We start from the raw sequence: 19,014 nt of genomic DNA on the forward strand, positions 1-19,014 counted from the left end.
CAGGGAAGCCCCCTAAAAGACGATTTTTGAGGAAAGCTGAGCAAATTTGAATATGGTATGGGTAATAGATATTAGCAAGATGGGTAATTTTCTCAAGACCTGATAATAGTATTATGACTATGAAATAGAATGTTCTTATTTTTAGAGGTGCATACTGCAACATGTTTGGGTGGTGTGTCTTGTCTGCAACTTTGGGATGATTTTGCAAAAAAAAAATGTTTTAAAAACATTTATATACAGATAAAGCATATATGGCAAAATGTTACTTGTTGACTTGTTGAGTCTGGGTATTGGGTACTATTGTTGAATTAGAGTGGATACTGTAATATTCTTTCACATATTCTGTATATTTGGAAATTTTTATAATAAAAACTTGGAAAAATTAAATTACATATGAATGACTTATTCACCTCTTTTTTCTTCTAGTACTCTATAAGTGTTTGAGTGAAAAGATCTTGTGATATAGAGAAAGGGGAAAGGAGCAGTTCCAAGAAGAATCTGATCAGCAGTCTTAAGTTCCAGGATAACTAAGATTATTCATAAATTAGGTATCTAAAGATCAATTCTGAGCGAGACTGGCTTCACTGGAGGTGGAAGCTAGAATACAGAGTATTGAGAAGTGAGGGCCGAGAGGGTAGACCACTTTTTCAGTAAATCCCAGGTTTGTTGTTATTTTTGCCGCTGTTACTATGACGTCACTGGAGATCTGGAGCTCCTCCAGCTCCAGACCTTATTCGAACTCTCGCGATACTAGAGCCTGGTGGAGCGCGAAATGCGGTGGGAGGGGCTGGAACGAGATCGACTGACTTCCGGCCAGGCCGTTGTCTGGGTGGCGCGGTCGAGTCATCGTTGGGCCTCGCCGCTTCCATCTCCCTTCCCTCCCCCCCCCGCCCCGGCGCGGGGGGTCGACCAGCCAAGTGGGGCGGGAGGCGACTCGGACCTTCCTCTTCATTTCGTTCTGGCCTGCTGCCCGGCTACCCGCTCTGGGTCCTCGGGACCCGCGAGGCCCGGTCTGAGGGGCCGGGGCCTACGTGGGCCCGCCGTCGGGCCCCATGCGGCATAGCCTGACCAAACTGCTGGCGGCCTCGGGCAGCGACTCCCCAAGCCGCAGCGAGAGCCCGGCGCCGGTCGCGACCTGCTCGCTGCCCCCGGACTTGACCCGGGCGGCAGCGGAGGACGAGGGGACGGCGGCGGCCGGGTCTCCCGGCCGCAAACAGCCGCCCGGCGACGAGGGCGAGTCGGACGCCGGGAGGGGGGGCCGCGGCGTCGTGGCCGCGCGCGCGCCCTCGCCCGAGGAGATGGAGGAGGAGGCTATCGCCAGCGTTCCCGGGGAGGAGACGGAGGACATGGACTTTCTGTCGGGCCTGGAACTGGCGGATCTGCTGGATCCCCGGCAACCAGACTGGCATCTGGAGCCCGGGCTCAACTCGCCCGGGCCTCTCTCCTCGTCCGGCGGAGGCTCGGATAGCGGCGGCCTGTGGAGAGGGGACGACGACGACGAGGCCGCGGCTGCCGAGATGCAGCGCTTTTCTGACCTGCTGCAGAGGCTGTTAAACGGCATCGGAGGCTGCAGCAGCGGCAGTGACAGTGGCGGCGGCGAAAAGAGGCGGAGAAAGTCCCCGGGAGGAGGCGGCGGCAGCAGCGGCAACGACAACAACCAGGCGGCGACAAAGAGTCCCCGGAAGGCGGCGGCGGCTGCTGCCCGTCTCAACCGGCTGAAGAAGAAGGAGTACGTGATGGGGCTGGAGAGTCGAGTACGGGGTCTGGCAGCCGAGAACCAGGAGCTGCGGGCCGAGAATCGGGAGCTGGGCAAGCGCGTACAAGCACTGCAGGAGGAGAGTCGCTATCTACGGGCCGTCTTAGCCAACGAGACCGGACTGGCTCGCTTGCTGAGCCGGCTGAGCGGCGTGGGACTGCGGCTGACCACCTCGCTCTTCAGAGACTCGCCCGCCGGTGACCATGACTACGCTCTGCCCGTGGGAAAGCAGCAACAGGACCTGCTGGAAGAGGACGACTCAGCCGGAGGAGTGTGTCTTCATGTGGACAAGGATAAGGTGTCGGTGGAGTTCTGCTCGGCGTGCGCCCGGAAGGCGTCGTCTTCTCTTAAAATGTAGGGTCAAGTAATCTGCTCTTTATCCGCGTTTACCCCTTTCAACTCCCTTACACCATGTAAAACACCTTAGTGGGACATCTTCACTGGACACATTTCAGAGGAGGAAAAAAAAGTAATATTGAATCTTTAAGTGTTTAGCTAAAAGCATGAATGTGACACTGTAACCAACTCCTAATGATAACATGTCACTATTAAATCTCTCTGACAGTTTCTTTTTTAGGTGATTTCCTTCCTGCCAGGCTCCGTTGTAGGGGTTACAGAACAGTCGTTCCCGCCTCACAACCTGGTAAGGATCCATCTCTTCACGTAACGCTCATGCTCTGCTGCTTAGTCTACTTTAATGGGCAACATCTCAATTTGTGTGTGTGTGTGTGATATATTTTTGTTTTCTTTTCTTTTTTGGAAGGTGGGAGGGGAGTCTAATTTGGGCCCTGTCCACCCTGGAAACAGACTTGTGCTGGTCAATATTGTATTCAAGTTGCTTCTTCTGGTTGAAATAGCTGTTAATGTGTCCCCTTGTTCAGACTTGCGTGTACCTAGCTCTTCTGTCCCCAGTGTGGACATGGCCTTGGATGACATCGGTTCCAACTGTACACTGAAAGCTGCTAATAGAGATACAGTTTGGAGAAAGTGACACAGGTGAAGTTGAATGGAAGTTCCGAGTTGTACAAGGTGCAAATTGGAATTCCAACTTTAGAGCAACTTTTCAGAGGTTGACAATAAGTACTTGGGGCATACACAGATGTGATAGTTATTTTGCGGAGATGACAGAAATCTCTTAAATATTCAAGAATGCCTTTTAGTTTTCATAGATCTAGATATACAATCTATTCAGATTAATAGATTTTTATATCTCACCATTAGAGAAGTTGGAAATTAACATGCATATCAGACTCCTGTGTTAGTTACTTAAAGGAAGAATAAGAATGGTTAATGAAATGTTTCTTTGAGGACCAGCACAGTGATTTACCCTATCACTGAGTATGAATAAATTGTTGAACACCTTTATTTTTGTTGTATTAAAATTTTAGGTTAAATTTATGTATGATTAGATATTGAAGGTTATGAAATGTGAATGAAAACGTGTAAAGTGAGGCTTCACAAAGAATCTTATTCTCCATATTTCAAGGATATTTGTCCTATTTAAAAGTAAGTTTTAAAATTGAGTGACTTAATGACACGATTGACACTTTTTCCAAAGTTGGGACATAGTCTTCCTTTGAAGTACTCTATTATCTATTGTCCAGTTGTATAGATTGAGTCACAGTGTCTTTCAGTGTAAGAGACATTAAGAAATTCTTTGTGAAACATCACTGTTTGATAAAGTATATACGTATTTAGCATCCTTGTTTTTCTTTGTGCTAAAGTGGATACAGCTGTTGGGGCAGAAGAGACGGGACCAGCTGCTGGCCACATTTCCTGCTTTATTTTAAAAGGTAGTATAAGAAATGAGGAAAAAGAGGTAATATCAGGGCTTCTGCTTTTATTTTAAAATGTTCATAATTAGAAAGTATTTTCCAGCAGTCCAAAGATGTAAGTTATTTTACATATAAAATGTTTTATTTTGTTGTTATTTGGTTATGAAAATGGAATCTTGTTCTTGAAGAACTGTAAATGTTTTGTTGCTAGATAATACACTTTTGAGACCTAACTTGGTCTCTGGTTTCCAGTGCATTACAGCATATTTTGTAAAATCATCTACTGCACTTGAGCATGAATGGATAGTAGCCAAACTCACAACCTGGAGTGATGAACCTGCTTATACCTAAGTGCAGGAGCAAGCCCCTCACAATGCAGCTGCATGGATTTTTAGTGCCTACTGAATTATATATATAAATATATATAAAAACCAAAAGTAGTTGGAAAAGTTATTTGAAATGACTAATTTGTGCTATCTTTATGGAATATGTTAAATGTAGCTTTTTGAAACAGAAGCCTTGAATTGAAAGTTAATTAATACTTGAACATTTTGTATATATTTCTTTGTATATAATTTTGTGCAGTACCAATGACAAAAATATGGTGTCATAATAAAACCAGGTTTGTTGATCTTTCAGTCATGGGCTCAAAGAATTTATTCATCTCTAACATGACATTGGAAAATAATGGATGAAAATAGGAAAAATGAGTGTTGTTAATGCTGTGGGTCTTAAAAGGTTCTGGAAGCAGTAAGTGCGTTTTTCTAAAAATTATACCATTCCCTTGGAATATTTTCTTCCTAACGTCAATGATTTTCCTGCATTATTTGAAGTTTGGGGCTGGGGAGAAACAGTCAAAGCTTTCTGAATTGGGATGCTTTGACATTCCAAGTATAGATTTTTAGAATGTCATTTTATAAATGGCAGTTTTTGGAAATACTTGATTAAGAACTTTTGAAAATGGAGATTAGTATCGACTATTTTAAAAGCTGCTTTGTTAGGTTGCTTCTGTTTTAACTGTCTTAGTTTCCATTTCATTCTCTTTTTTTTCTAATTTTGGTAAATTAGTGATTTTGTCATTTTTTGCATCAACGTCATGGTCTTGTTTTTACATGGTATTGCATGTATTTAGGACCTATCTAACAGGGGCTTTAAATAAATATGGTCATATTTATGTGTAAACACGTTTTACTGTAAATGTTTGGGTTTCTGAATTTACAACAGATATGTTTATTTCAGTATGTAGTAAACAATATCCTAAAGTGTCCTATTCACTACTTGTTAATTAAAAAAGTTATGATTAATATGAACCTGTTGTCTTACTATTTTTAGAAAATTGTGTTCTGAATGATTAGTAGTTGGATAAAGGAGATTTCTGGACTATAATATGGATTTAGAAATTTTCAGGTTTGGCTCTATTTACTGTAATGGATGAAAGCAATTTAGTGTTTGGGGAATCTTTTTTTTTTAATTTTTTTTTTCCTAATTGTGCCTCTGTGGCAAAATGATACAGCAAGTACTAGAGTAAAGATGTAGCTTTTAATGTTTGTCTTCTGATGGTGACAGGAATTTATACATTAATTGAACTAACACATCATATTGACTTAATGTTTCTGCACTTCCTTGACCAAACCTAACTAAAAAGTCCACGTTTGTTAAAATGTAGTCACACCTCTGATATAATCCGACAAAAAGTGTTCGAAATATTTTAAATATTTGTGCATTTGATAATCACTAAATTAATCTCTCTCTCTTCTCTTTAAACAGCTTAGCAGTGTCTGCAAAAACGAATCTTTTCCTACAACCTGTTAACTGACTGGACTGATGGTAACAAAGTAATTGTGGGAGCCATGTCGGTCAAAAATTTGGCATCTGCTGAAAAAAATGAATGCCATTTTCAAGTTCCCAAATTACTTCTATACTGATTTCACTTTCCAGATTTCACTTTCCAGAAATGGAGATATGAAAAGATTCTCTGGAATCCTTGAAAGACTTAATAGAAATACATGAGACAAAGTTAATTTTGGAACAAAATTACACTTTTTTTGTCTTTCATGGGAGTGATACTCAGTTCTTTGCATACCTTTTAAAAATTGTAACCATTGGAGAAGAGAATGATAGTATTTCATCAAGGAATATTAGATTCTTTACATAATCAAGCGCACATTCTGTGGAATTAGATTTAGTGGAGTAGAATTACATAAACAGGCCATCAGTGATCACAGGCATATCATGAGTTTGTATTTATTTCCTGGAACATGAGAACTAATCTGAAGTACAGACAGACGTTGCTGAGTAGAATATAAAAGTTAATGTAAAGTCTTTAAAGAGTAGTCTTTTTAAATAGATGCATTGATTTGTCTGTATATCTTTGAAAAATTGATTATGATTAAATGTGTGGGTAGTTAATTGCGATTCAGGGTAATGCCAAGATGTGTGGATTCTGAGGTTTTTGGCTTCTTGAGCTTTCTCCGAGGACTTATTAAAAATATTTTGAGGTTTCTAATGAATGGTATACTAGTTTCTACTGTTTTATATTAAAATTTCTCTAGTATGTAAGGGCTTTAGTATTCTGGATGATGGGAGTGGCTTTTTTCATGGAATGTGGTTGTTTTACTTAATTGAAACATTTTTCCAGTTCATTACAAGTGTGAAAAAACACTCAAAACTCTGGTTGTTTTATGTCATTTTTGTTGGATTATGTTAATACATTCTTTCACCTGGTCTAGACTGAGTCATTTTATCTTACTGACTCACTTGGGAAGTGTGCAGATGATAGAAGTGGGAGGGGGTAGGAGATAGGCTCTTATTTTCTTTCCAGAACGATTCATCATAATAACTATACAGTTTGGTTATTGTATGGTGATATAAAAAATTTATTAAATCCACTCAGTTTCTTGTAATGTAAGTGTATTCAGTGTCTCTGATGCCAGGCAGCAAAGAGCATTCCCAGTGGCTTATTATGTGATTGATGGATGCTCCTACAGTAAGAACAGTACAGCTGGTTGTATTGTAACCAAAATCAGGTAGGCATCAACACTACTTGGTGACTATAACTACTACTTTGATAGAATAGAGTGGATAATTCACTGATAATGAGTCATTACCTTTTAAAGTATGTGATTACCTAGTTCATTATTTTGGAGGTATGCTTTTAAGCTAAACAATCTTATGACTATTTAAGGTTGAATAGGTAGTAAAATATTTTCAAGTATTTAGTTTTTTTCCCCAGGCTATCAATACACAGTTTTGAGACCTTCCCAAATGGTTATATTTTTATATTTTACTGTACTGATTTTTGTTGAGAAACCAGGTAGTTACCATTTAAGCCAGGGATCACAAAGGGGAGGTCCTCCATTAGAAACTTGTAAAGTGTTTGTTTGGCCAGCACAGTTTTTTTTTACATATTTGAACTTGAATACCGCAATACTCTCTCTGCCAGTCACTCCCTATTGTCTTATAATACCAGACTGAGCTCAGAGCTCTGACCTAGACTGCCAAGTGGTCATTTACATGCAGTTTTAAAGTGCAGAAAAATTAAACTGGAGATAATTTAAATTTTATTCAGAAAGTAAATTACTTTATCGTTAGCAACAAATCATGTACTATTAGAGGAAAAATATTTTTTAAAGACAAAGGTTAAAAGAAAGTTGCCCTGTTCATTGCTTTGGTTACTCATAGTGTTTTTATTCCTAGTTTTCTACCTTTCCCCAATTTGTACATTCAGGATTTCTTAGTTAGCCGTTTTTCCCACTTTTTAAAAAGAAACCAGGTCACAGTGGGCTTTCATAATTTTTTGTAGTTTTTTTTTGGCCATGCCACATGGCTTGCGGGATCTTACTTCCTGAACCAGGGAGTGAACCCGGGCCCTTTGCAGTGAAAGTGTGGAGTCCTAACCACTGGACTGCCAGGGAATTCCCAATTTTTTGTAGTTTTGTTGACCCAAAATTTGTTGAAATTCATCTTTTGCTCAATTTTCAGTTAATCTAATTTAAAAATCTAGTCACTTGGTGTTTTGAACATTCGTGTAGCTGTTAATATGTACGGATTTGAATGTTATTGGTGGCCCAACTTCCTTTAAAACGTGCCATCAAATTCTGTATGTTTCCTTTTTACCCACTGAGGTCAAATCCCTCTGGCTTCTAATGTACCATAGGCTGGGGTTTACAAATTAACATCTTAATTTAAGTATAGTATAACATGAACCTTCTTTTTTAAAGCCAAATAACTACACAGAATAAATTTTGAAAGACAGGTTTAAATAGTTTGTTTACTGTGACAGAATTGAAATAAACTATTTTCCTGACTGAGGCAGTGTTCTTTAGGTCTTAGCTAAAAATGACTGTTTCCTTAAATTGTAATGCAGATCACAGCAGGTTCACACAAATTTGCCCCCTGACCAAAAATTTTGGTAAAGTAGATTTGTAGCAACAGGTTTAAAGTAACATGTTCTTTGGCTTATGTTGCCCATTTCTACTAACTGGGAAGATGATTTAAGAAAAATATGGTAGAGGACAGATGTTAGAAATCGTTTTTGGTTGCAGAAACCATTGTAAATTTTTGTGTTTATAGATGGTGGTATGCTAGGGAGTAAGTACTGTGGGAGTGTTTAAGGATAAGTAAGGAAACAATTTGCGCTGAATTATCCATTTAGTAATATCAGTGGGTTTTGAATTATCTAAGTTCATTACACCATTGTTTTTAAAGGAGTCTAATTCAGTAATTTGGGTTTCTTATTTTTGAAGTCAGGAATTTTAATTCTTTTTTTTTTTTACTGTGATAAGTAGAACTCTACTTTAAATAAAAATGACAGCACACACATAAAATGTATAATTTTGGATCAGACAACTTTATTGTGGTATTTTAGCTTGTAAAATAAAGTTTTTTGGGGTTTTTTTTGCCTTTTATGTATGTTTTTCCTAGTTGTAAAGGTAAAGCAAATTCATTTCAGAAAGCTGGGATTATCCAGAAAGGAATCAGAATGAAAAGAAAAATCAGCCTTAATTTTATAACCCAGAGAATATCCACAGTAAAATACAGATTCTTTTGTCTGATAATTGGGATCATTTTTTTTTATCAAACATAGTTTGATAGGGAATTTTTTTTTATAATCTGTTTCTATTTGGTTTTGACTTGGTGTTTTTTTTTTTTTTTTTTGACCTCATCACGTGGCTTGCATGATCCTAGTTCCCCGACCAGGGATTGAACCTGCGCCCTCAACAGTGAAAGTGTGGAGTCCTAACCACTGGACTGCCAGGGAATTCCCTTGTATTTTATTAATTGAATTTTAAATCTTTGGCTGCACTGCTTTCTTTAAGGGACACTGAAAGCCTGTCCCACTCTCAGAGCTGCCTGTTTTAGGTGACAGGCTAAATCCTTTCATATAATTATCAGTAGCATAAGATTATTTAACAGATATATCACTATATTTGAAAAGAATAGTTAAGATGCTTGTGAATGTGGTCTTGGATGACACAAATATTGTTTGGTATGACTGGCTTGTTTCATAAGAAAGTGTTGGTCTAGCTCTGCATTGTGTAATACTGAGGCTATTATCCACATGTGGCTAAACAATTTAAATTAATTAAAAGATTCAGTTATTCAGGTGCACTAGTCAAATTTTGGGTGCTCAGTAGCCACATATGGCTAGTGCTAACATATTATCAGTCATATATAAAATATTTCCTCATCATCACAAAGTTTTGTTGGCCAGTGCTGATTTAGATGCTGTTACATGAGAAAATGGTTTCGAGAACTGAGATGAAAACTTTCAGGACGGGAAACACAATAGATCATTTCAAAATTTAAATAATCTATCTTAGGAATTGAGGAATAGACCTAGGATATTTCCAAAAACAAAACCAGAAACAATAGGAAGAATATGGCTACCTCAGATTTGAGTGCCTGATGACAGGTGCTACGTTAAAGTCAACTTACATATATGATACCAATCTTGAGTGAGGTTAGTGATGAGGAAACTGAGGGCCAGAGAGATCAGTTAACTTGCTTAGCATCATCATACAGCCAAAAAAAATGGCTCAGGTCTATGTGCTTCTAAAGAACTATACCACACTAGATGAAAGCTTCGAAGATGACAGAATTTGCCTTAATCTTATAAGAGTATAGCTTTCCAATGATACAAATAAGATGACTTTTGAAGTAGGTAACTATCATTAGGACAGCTCAAGCTGAGCCTGAATAATCATCTCTGAAGAATACTGGGAATTGATCCCTCTGTGAGGAATGTTTTTAAATATGTTCTAAGATTCTATGAAAGAATAATACCTATGGAAACAGTGAATTGAGAAAATGAAGTGTAACGTTTCTGTAGTGTATTGATACTCCCCGCCCTGGCCCCTGCCATTTTCATTCCTGTTTGGATTCTTTATGAGGTTTTCAGTGAAAACTGCTGTGTGGTTTTTTTCCCTGTGTTACAGACCAAACTGCCTAATGTAAAGGAGTGTAGAGCAAGCAATGTGGGAGAGACGGTATTGGGAACACTAGAGAAGTAGGCTCTTGTCTAAGTGGGTAGTGTTGAATAATTTAAGTATTCAGCCTTTTGTTGTAGATCCCAGAATTGTACCTCATGTGATAAATTACAATTCTTATTTATTCATACTTAGATGTAGGTTATTTTTACAGTTTTATTTTTGTGTACAGATTTGCTTAACCATCACTGAATTTCTAGGTCAGGTTCAGGTAACTGAAGAGCCTTTATAAGTAGTTTATATTGTCTAGACCCAAGGTATGCTGCAAACCCAGTCTGGAGCAAAATGGGAAATAACATCTTTCTAAAGACAGGCTTAGAAATCCTAATCCAGTAATTTAAGATGTTTCCTTTCTCGGGTAGCAGGGCTGAGTTATACCTGTAAGAAGACATTGAGACAGTTCACTAGAAAAGACAGTTGCATCAAGTGGCAAATCTATGTACAATACATATTAATTCCAGAAGTCTTAAAACTAGCTTAAGTAAAGACTGAGGTAATGCTATTCTCTTCAATGTCTACTAGTCATAAAAACTGTCCTTTTGTTTTCTTTTGTCCTTTTCTCCGTTTCACCTCTGGAAGCTCATATAGTATAGATTGCTTGGTACAAGAGTTCATCAGAGAATAACTGAATTATTTTGGCTTATAGCGAGACATTTTCTGATGGAATTTTCTTTTAGAGGAAGTACTCATACCCTAAGAACATTATGCATATAATGTAGCTTTCATGCTAGTCACAGTACTTTTTGCAGCTTTGTAGCTAGCATTCCATATATAAAGTTAAGAACCTGAACGACACACCCAAGAGGTAGTGTGATAAATTTCTAGAAGTGTTTTCAAATTCTTGAGAAGTATTCTTTGATTACCCAGAAAAAACAAGTCTTGTTAACTCTTTCAAGTCAAACAGGTAACATTGCCTTAAAAATAGAAAATGTACTTGCTGTTTTAAAGTTTGCATTTTCTAGGCAATCATTTATATATATTATTAGAGTTTTTCGATAATTATGGAAAACAATCCTACCTGGCTGCTAGGCCACCATTCACAGGGATAGCCAAGAAAACAGGGTACAGGCCCCCAAAAACAAGACCAACCAGTCCACCTCGTGTTATGGTACAGGTTTCACAATGTAAATCACCTAGGAAATAAATTAGTTCTGCAATTGGATAGTCAAGCAAACATTTAAAGAATGCAAGGTCCCCTTATATGCATCACAGGTACTCAATTTTCAGGCAGTAATACAGCAAATGCATTTCTACAAGGCATGTTAAAAGGTATAATTACTCATATGGATAATCTAAAACAGCCAGGAATAACTGATAAAACCATCTTAGGAAAAATTCCCTAATTTGTTTTGAACTTGAATATAATAATCCCAGTGTGCACTGCTTCTAGCTTTTTGCGCATGTATTAGCAAACCTGAGCTAATATTTTTGTCTTTAAGAAACTTTTTTAAACCCATGGGAAATTTAACAATTTGATTTATCTTACATTTTTACATTATACAGTGTGATTTTATTTTTATAAAATTGTTTATTCATTTCCAGATTAGTATAAGGTATTAAAAATAGAAAGCTAAGCTAACCTATGTTTTCACTCATTCTGTTCAGCTTATTCTGCAGTAGGTTTCCCTGCACATAAAAATTCTTTCCACACTGATCTTGGGGATTCAAGCAAATACTCATCTAATTTAAACAAATCTGAAGTAGCACTTAAGAGAATTTAAATGGACTGCCTCCCTACTACCACCTATGGTAATAATTTTTTTTAAATTATTAATCAGAAATTCTTTCATGATTTAGCTATACTTGGAGTACTCAGCAAATATGGTGAACTGTCCAAAGGAAATCAGGTCTCCATGTATTTGATAACTATTGCACATATACAGATTTAGTGCTTTAGAGATTTAGTGATTTTTATGGGAACAAGATAAAGTCTTGTTCCCATAAAAAATTTTTCCCCCTTAAGAAAATTGTATAATTTTTTAAAAATTAAGGCAGTCAGCATTTAAGAAAAAAATAAAGTTTCCAAATATTTCTTACTAAACACTGTGGGAGAGATAAGTTAGATAAAGGAAAGTATTTAGAATTACTGTGTATATATTTTACTTGTTTGGTAGACCATGCTAATCTGAATTAATTGCTGCTTTACATAGAGAGGCTAGGAAGGTTCAGTCTTATCCAAGCAGTGACTATATTACAGCATATAGCCAATTGCTACGATTATTTAAGGATTAATGTAAGGTGTAAATAATGTACATATACCAAAGCAAACTTGCTGGTGACAGTGAAACAGAATTTACCTGTATTCAAAGGTAAACTTACAAAACCTTTGTAAGATACGTGTGCCGTCAAAAATGGGATCACTGCCATTGGTAAGCCAGCAGCTACACGAGCCTGTGTCACATGTAGGATGCGTCGAAAGAGACTATTTGCTATTAGGCCACAGAGAGCAGCATTAAGTCCAATATATGTTGATCCATTTTCAAGCAGATTCCTGAGTCGGTGAGAAAAAACAGTAACTTTTTGGCTGTACTGTGTGTGTAAGCTCTCCAACAATTCTGGCATATGTTACAGAACTTATCAGGACTTTAGGATTAACAGGATCCAACATTTATATCTTATAGCTCCATAAAACAAAAACCTTTTAAAATCATTATGTTTTACATATAGATTTTTATTCTAAAAGGCTTTGAATCTGGTCAACACTTTAAGGATACAGTGATACATTTAGTTTTGCTAAATGTACTGTGGGATTTTGCAAAGAATATTGGTATGGAAATTCCACCCCCCCCCCCCCACCAAGTATATAGCAGGGAAGAGCTTCTGAAGAGTCTGACTTGGATGCCTCTCTAGGCTCCCACGATACCCAATACTTCTGTAGTAAAACACATTATAAGTTGGTACTAGCTTATCACAGATTTACCTGTCAGCCTTCCCAACTAGTCTGTAAACAACTTGAAGACAGTGGATACAAAGATAAAAATATCTTCGTTTCAACAGCACCTGGCACACAGAAGGCATTCAATAAGGTGAAATTGATGTTTCCTTTTACTCTTCCTTGAAGCATTAAAGTCAGGATTCGGGGGGTGGAGCAGTACTAACATTTAAGGGATACTCTATGCTAGGTACTTTATAAGAACTCATTGAAATAATAAATTGATGTTTTGGGATAGTAAGTGGTAGAACTGGTTTTTAAGGAAGGCATGTATGAGATTTAAAATGCATGTTCTATGCATTCTTTAATTTTGGGGAAAAAAACTAAAACTGCTGAATATTGAAAGTATCCAATTCAAAGCCTTCAGCCTATCATTTCTTTACCATCTGCTTTGCTTCCTATAACACAGGCGTCAACCTCTTTATTTTCTCATTACTCTTTTTTTTTTTTTTAATTTTATTTATGGCTGTGTTGGGTCTTCATTTCTGTGCGAGGGCTTTCTCCAGTTGTGGCAAGCGGGGGCCACTCTTCATCACGGTGCGCGGGCCTCTCATTATCGCGGCCTCTCTTGTTGTGGAGCACAGGCTCCAGACGCGCAGGCTCAGTAGTTGTGGCTCACGGGCCTAGTTGCTCCGCGGCATGTGGGATCCTCCCAGACCAGGGCTCGAACCCATGTCCCCTGCATTGACAGGCAGACCCTCAACCACTGCGCCACCAGGGAAGCCCTCTCATTACTCTTAATTAGCCAAACTAGTCACACACAATATCCCCTCTAACTTCTATGGTTAACACTCAAGACAGGTTTTCTAGGAATTCCTAATTGAGCTTTCTACATTGTGTAAGGTACTACTTTTCTTACCTGTCACTTTGCAATCACAGTGGTACTTGTCATTCAGTCATTGAGCACTTATTGCATGCAGCAGACTTGGTGATGAAGGCACAAAAAATTATCTTCAGTGTTTTCATAGTTTATTATTGGAGAATGAAAGATATGTAAACTTGATATATTGGATTGGCCAAAAAGTTCGTTCGGATTTTTCCACGAAAGACTCAAACGAACATTTTGGTCAACCCAATATAACAAAAGTGTATTAAAATGGTGATGTTAGTACAAGGGAGGCAGTTTAGAAACTTAGGGTACATAAGACAATATTTAAATTGTGATGAGGGCCTAGAGAGCTACCAAACAACAAAACACATGAATGTGAAAAGACCTGTGTATTCTTGTGGGAGCTGAGGGAATGGGAAACTTGAGCACTCCTCTAAAATATTTTTATTTTATTTTCGTAACAATACTGTGAAATATGTATTATCTTCATTTTTAGTCATAGGAACAAATGCTCAGGTAAATAATTTGCCCATATATATTATATATTATAATTATTACAAATATATACAATTGTAATATGTTGATATATTAATGTTAAATATTATTATAAGTACCTAAATATAACAAGGAGTGTAACTGGAATCTGAATAGCAACGTTTGCTGTCTCCCAACCAGATTTTAATTTCCTGTGGCTTAAAGTCACATTGTTTAGTTAATATAATAATTCAATACAAAATTGTTATTATCTAGCAGCCCCATTGCCAGTCAGTGTTCCCAAAAAGTGCCTATACAATTAGAAACGTGAACTCAAGATTTTTTGGCAAGATAATACCCATAAAATAACTAGATACATGAACTAACACATGAAATATAAGACCAGAAATAACAAGAGGCAATGAAATAGATGGCACATGAAATTATTTTGTAGATAGTGAAGTGTATGAAACTAAAAAGAACTTTTCAAATAACTATTAAACATATCTAAATTGGTAATGCAAGAAATGAGGATTCAAACTTAGAAGAACTAGGATAGATAAAATAGAAGCAGAGGAAAAATAGCGAACAAAGCAAAGATGAGATGCTGTCATCTGCCCTGTTTACGTGCCACTGTTCGAAAGCAGTTTATTCCAAATTAAAGCTTACTTTGCAGTTCCAGATTACTTCCCCATTGATTATTATTTCTAATTTGGTGAAAGTCCCAGTAACACAGCCTGCTTGCTTCTCTTCAAGGCTGTCACATCTCTATTCTTCCTGGCTTTCCCTACCTTACTGGCCTGGAAACATGGGCACATGTTTTTTACTTGCTTAAAATGTTTCTGTTTACCTCTGGAAAACAATAACAAAACGATGTACAGTGTGTGTGTGTGGTGGGGGGAGAGGGAGGTTGGATATACATCTTATTACTACCCTTGGTTTATGGGTTCTCCCTTGTTGAGCTGGTGTCAGCAAGATTGGAATTTGTGCAAGATAGTAAGATTATGCTTCCGAAATGTATTTCAAATCCATTCTTTTTTCACTTCAACTGCCACCACCACTCACCAGGATTACTATGCCAGTTTTCCTACTGGTCTTCTTCCTTTTCTCACCTACCTTAAATCTACTTTCCAAAAAGCAACTGTAATGTTCTTTAGAAATGTTAGCTGGATCATTCCCTGCTTAAAACAACTCCTGTTCCTTCAATCTTATGCCCACTTCCCTTGTACTTCAGTAACACTGGTTCCTCAAATATGACAAACTCGTTGCTGTCCTGTGGCCTAGGCATATGCCATTCCTTCCTCCTCTCCAGGCTGACTCTTCTTCATCCTTTTTGGTCTCAGATTTTCAGTTGAAATGGAATGTTAGGCTGCCTGAAGAACATGTTGTGGGAGAGTACTGGAGTTCACTCAGCATTGTCTTCAAAGATCAGTATGTTTCCTATATAAATTTAATAATATCTTAAAGATCTTTTAGCCATGATCCCATTTCTCTGACATTCCTTGTCTAGCTATGTGTGTTACATGGTACTCTCTTAGACTGTTAAGTGTAGTGATAGAAATGAATTGAGAAAGAAGACAGTTTAAAACCTATTTTAAAGGTTTGTTATTTAAATTAGTCCATAAATATATACATCTGCCTATACTCTAAGCCAAATGGAAAAACTGGGAGAACTATCAGATGTCCAAAGAAATGAATTTTAGCCTTGACTTAAAGGAAAATGGCTAATCTCTCTGAACCTTGGTTTTCTCATCAATGTAAGAAAAAAAAATCTCAATTTCCTTCTGACATTCTATGTTTGTTTATATTCAAACCGAATAAATTTGAGATGAATCAATGATGAAAATCCACCTGATAAAAGAATTTTTTAATTAAGGGATCTTACCTTTCTGCTTCTGGAAGTTGGTTAATTTTTCTGGTTATGATTTCAATTAAGTTCTTCTTGACAGTACCATCTGGTTTATGATTTTCCATCTTGAGCCTTAAATTAAAATGTGATTTTTCAATAATGTGTATCTATAGAAAAACAGCAAAAGGGCTTATAAAAAGCCTTTGGAAGACCATAAATATTTAATTTTAAAAAGTAGCCATAGCTTTATTTCATAATCTGAAAAATTAATGCATTAGACATCCCCCCAAAAACCCCCACAATTCTATGAAATAGAAACCAGAACATGGAAGACAACACATAAAGCTTATAGGAAGTACAGAATATCTTTGTAACCCTTAAAAATATTGTAAATTTGCTAACGGCACTAACCATAAAACACATAAAGCTAATATTAAACTAATATTAACCAATTAAAATGAACTTGTGTTCATTTACAGATACCATAAAGATAAGCCAGTTGGGGATTGGGGAGAAAGTGTTTGCAATATAACTGACAAAGGAGTAGTTGGTACCCAGAATATGTAAAGTATTGAATAGTACAAATCAATAAGAAAAAGGCAACCAACCCAATAGAAAAACTGACAAAAGGTTTGAACAGGCACTTCACAAAGAGGAAAGTCAAACACAATAAATATGAAAATATGCTTAACCACTATAATCAGGAAAATAGAAATTAAATTTCAATTACTGGCAAGAATGTGGGGTAACTGAAACTCATGTGCTGCTGGCGGAAGCATAGGTACAACCACTTTGGAAAAGAATTTGGTACTTAATAAGTAGAAGACACATACACCCAGCAATTTCACATCTAGGTATACCCTAGAGCAGAGGTCAGCAAACTTCTCTAAAGGGCCAGATGGTAAATATCTTAGGCTTTGTGGGTCACATAATGGTCTTTTGTTGAATACTTAAAAAAAAAAAACTTAAAAAATATAAAAATCATTTTGGCTGGCCGTAAAGAAACAAGCGATAGGCTTCGTCTGGCCCACGCCTGGCCCACTACCTGCCACGTCTGGCAGGTAGTTTGTTGATCTCTGCGCTAGTTGAGGTGAATAAAAGATTAAGGGAATGGGTGAATGATGAATTTTAGCCTGAAGATTTAGCTCATTAAATAAGATTTCAGGGTAGCAGAGTTAAGAAAAGCAAAAAGTTCAGAAAGAACAGACAACATGACTCTGAAATTTAATTTTATTGGTTCACTATTCATTTGCTACAAGATTAATTTATAACACTAATTTAACAAATATTTACTGGGTAGCCATTAGATGGCTTGGAAAATGTTCAGTACACTGAATTTCATATCCCTAAACTTAAAGTCAACGTAAGTAGTACAATGCAGGCTTAGAAGTTTACGTCTGGGTTTCCCGGACTCAAACTTTTTGAGGGCCTTGGTTACAATAACGTAAGATCTGTGCCCTACAGGAACTTTGAATAATTTTATGTTGGGGGGTTGGGGGGTGTGGTGGAGAGAGAGAGAAAAACAATCAAATTCAGTATATATAAAGTGTACAGTGTATATGTCTGAAATACTGTTACATCAGAAAGTCCAGCCTAATGCTATCACTAGTTTTCTGTTCTATGCTCTGCATATTGGTGAGGTTCGTGGTTCTGTGAACTAGCCATTTCTAAGGTGTCGCTATTAAAAGTCACCCTTAATTCGGTAAAAGTTCTGATCTGGCAGCCCGCAGTAGGCCATTGTATCCCGGTTATTAATAATAAATCCCTATCAAAGACAATGCCACGTTTAAATATTACAAACATTTCAAAAGGCTTTTGCATTAGCTATCTCACATCACTCAAGATAGCTCCCGAGATAGACAAATGAGGCAAGTGGGGCCTCTGAAAATGAAATTAGGCCAGGGTCACCCTGTAAATTGGCAGTAATCCGGGGATTAAATTCAAGCAGGCTTTTTTTTTTTTTTTTGCCCCCTATAGGCTTAATTTAAATATAAGATCTTTTTTTCTAGGCTGGAAAGTGTAGGGCGGTCGGTGCGGTAGAACAGACTCGCCTCCTCCCCTTGCGACTCAGTCCCGGGATCTCATTCCCACGCTGCAGTTGAACAGCATGTCACCACGCTGTGCTTCTCTTGATACTCGCCTTTTACTGCACCCCTTTACCCGGAATGCCGGTACCTTACGCTCTCCTCCCAGCGGTCGCTGCCTCCTCCGGTCTCCATCCGCCACGCGAGTGCTCACTCCAACCTTCGCTCAAGTCGCCCGGGCGCAGCCATCTTGGCTGACACGTGACACGGCCCGAGGCGGGCACTGGGTCGCGGCTGGGCCGCTGATTGGGCTTCCAGGACCGAGGTTGCGCTCAAGGACCTTCCGGCAGTGGGAGGTGCTGTGCCTCGCAGCAATGAGGTTTGGAGACCGCGGAGGGTACTGGTTACAACCTACCCACGCCTCAGGATAGAGACTGCAGAAATTGTGAAATTTCCGGATGAAAGTTGAGTGATCTTAAACCTGCCCCATTCGTTGAAAATCTACCTTAGGTATGTTACTTAAAACTTCCTGGCCAATACATTATACTTCGTGTATTGACCTGGGATATATAAAAACTGCACAACCCTTGGCAAACGAGATAGGTACTCAGTTAAAAAGAAGTCGAAAAGTACCTGAGATTTCTTTGCTCCATCGATATTCTATTCTCCCTTGGACCTTGAGCTCCTTGTGCCATGTTACGATTTGGTTGATTGTGCCGCCATAATCTGAGCACCTCAAGAGCAAGCAGGAGCTTGTTTTTTACTGAGGATCTGTGGGCCCCTGTAGAGTATTGCTTATAAAAGGAGGATTAGGTGAATGAGACGAAAGAAAAACTGTTTAGAGAGCAAAGGAGTCTTGTGGCTCCAACAGTCAGGACAATTGAGAA

At 38.1% G+C, this 19,014-nt stretch overlaps 2 protein-coding genes across 15 annotated transcripts; one reads left to right on the forward strand and one right to left on the reverse strand.

Annotated features, from left to right (window-relative positions):
• Positions 1-741: 741 nt before the first annotated feature.
• On the forward strand, positions 742-6,525 carry CREBZF (CREB/ATF bZIP transcription factor). Of its 12 annotated transcripts, none has more exons than XM_036859970.1 (4): positions 799-2,110; positions 2,322-2,752; positions 3,481-3,549; positions 4,171-6,525. In XM_036859970.1, exons 1-2 carry the CDS (start codon positions 1,053-1,055, stop codon positions 2,335-2,337), a joined length of 1,074 nt encoding a protein of 357 aa, XP_036715865.1. In that variant the 5' UTR covers positions 799-1,052; the 3' UTR covers positions 2,338-2,752; positions 3,481-3,549; positions 4,171-6,525. The 12 variants fall into 12 exon arrangements, with proteins under 12 accessions (XP_036715872.1, XP_036715870.1, XP_036715865.1 ...); XM_036859973.1 differs by having other exon boundaries at positions 2,322-2,399; positions 4,171-6,524; XM_036859972.1 differs by having other exon boundaries at positions 5,299-6,520.
• A 1,834-nt stretch (positions 6,526-8,359) lies between these two features.
• TMEM126A (transmembrane protein 126A) lies at positions 8,360-18,415 on the reverse strand. 3 transcript variants are annotated; one of them, XM_036859980.1, is made up of 5 exons: positions 18,244-18,400; positions 16,140-16,235; positions 12,317-12,510; positions 11,038-11,152; positions 8,360-10,397 (listed from the first exon to the last, which is right to left on the reverse strand). In XM_036859980.1, the coding sequence occupies exons 2-5, from the start codon at positions 16,226-16,228 to the stop codon at positions 10,205-10,207; spliced, it is 591 nt and encodes a 196-aa protein (XP_036715875.1). In that variant the 5' UTR covers positions 16,229-16,235; positions 18,244-18,400; the 3' UTR covers positions 8,360-10,204. The 3 variants fall into 3 exon arrangements, with proteins under 3 accessions (XP_036715875.1, XP_036715873.1, XP_036715874.1); XM_036859978.1 differs by having other exon boundaries at positions 9,957-10,397; positions 18,264-18,409; XM_036859979.1 differs by having other exon boundaries at positions 10,121-10,397; positions 18,279-18,415.
• Between the last annotated feature and the right edge of the window lie 599 nt (positions 18,416-19,014).

Source organism: Balaenoptera musculus, chromosome 8, assembly GCF_009873245.2.
Source record: "Balaenoptera musculus isolate JJ_BM4_2016_0621 chromosome 8, mBalMus1.pri.v3, whole genome shotgun sequence".
Lineage (NCBI taxonomy): Eukaryota > Metazoa > Chordata > Mammalia > Artiodactyla > Balaenopteridae > Balaenoptera > Balaenoptera musculus.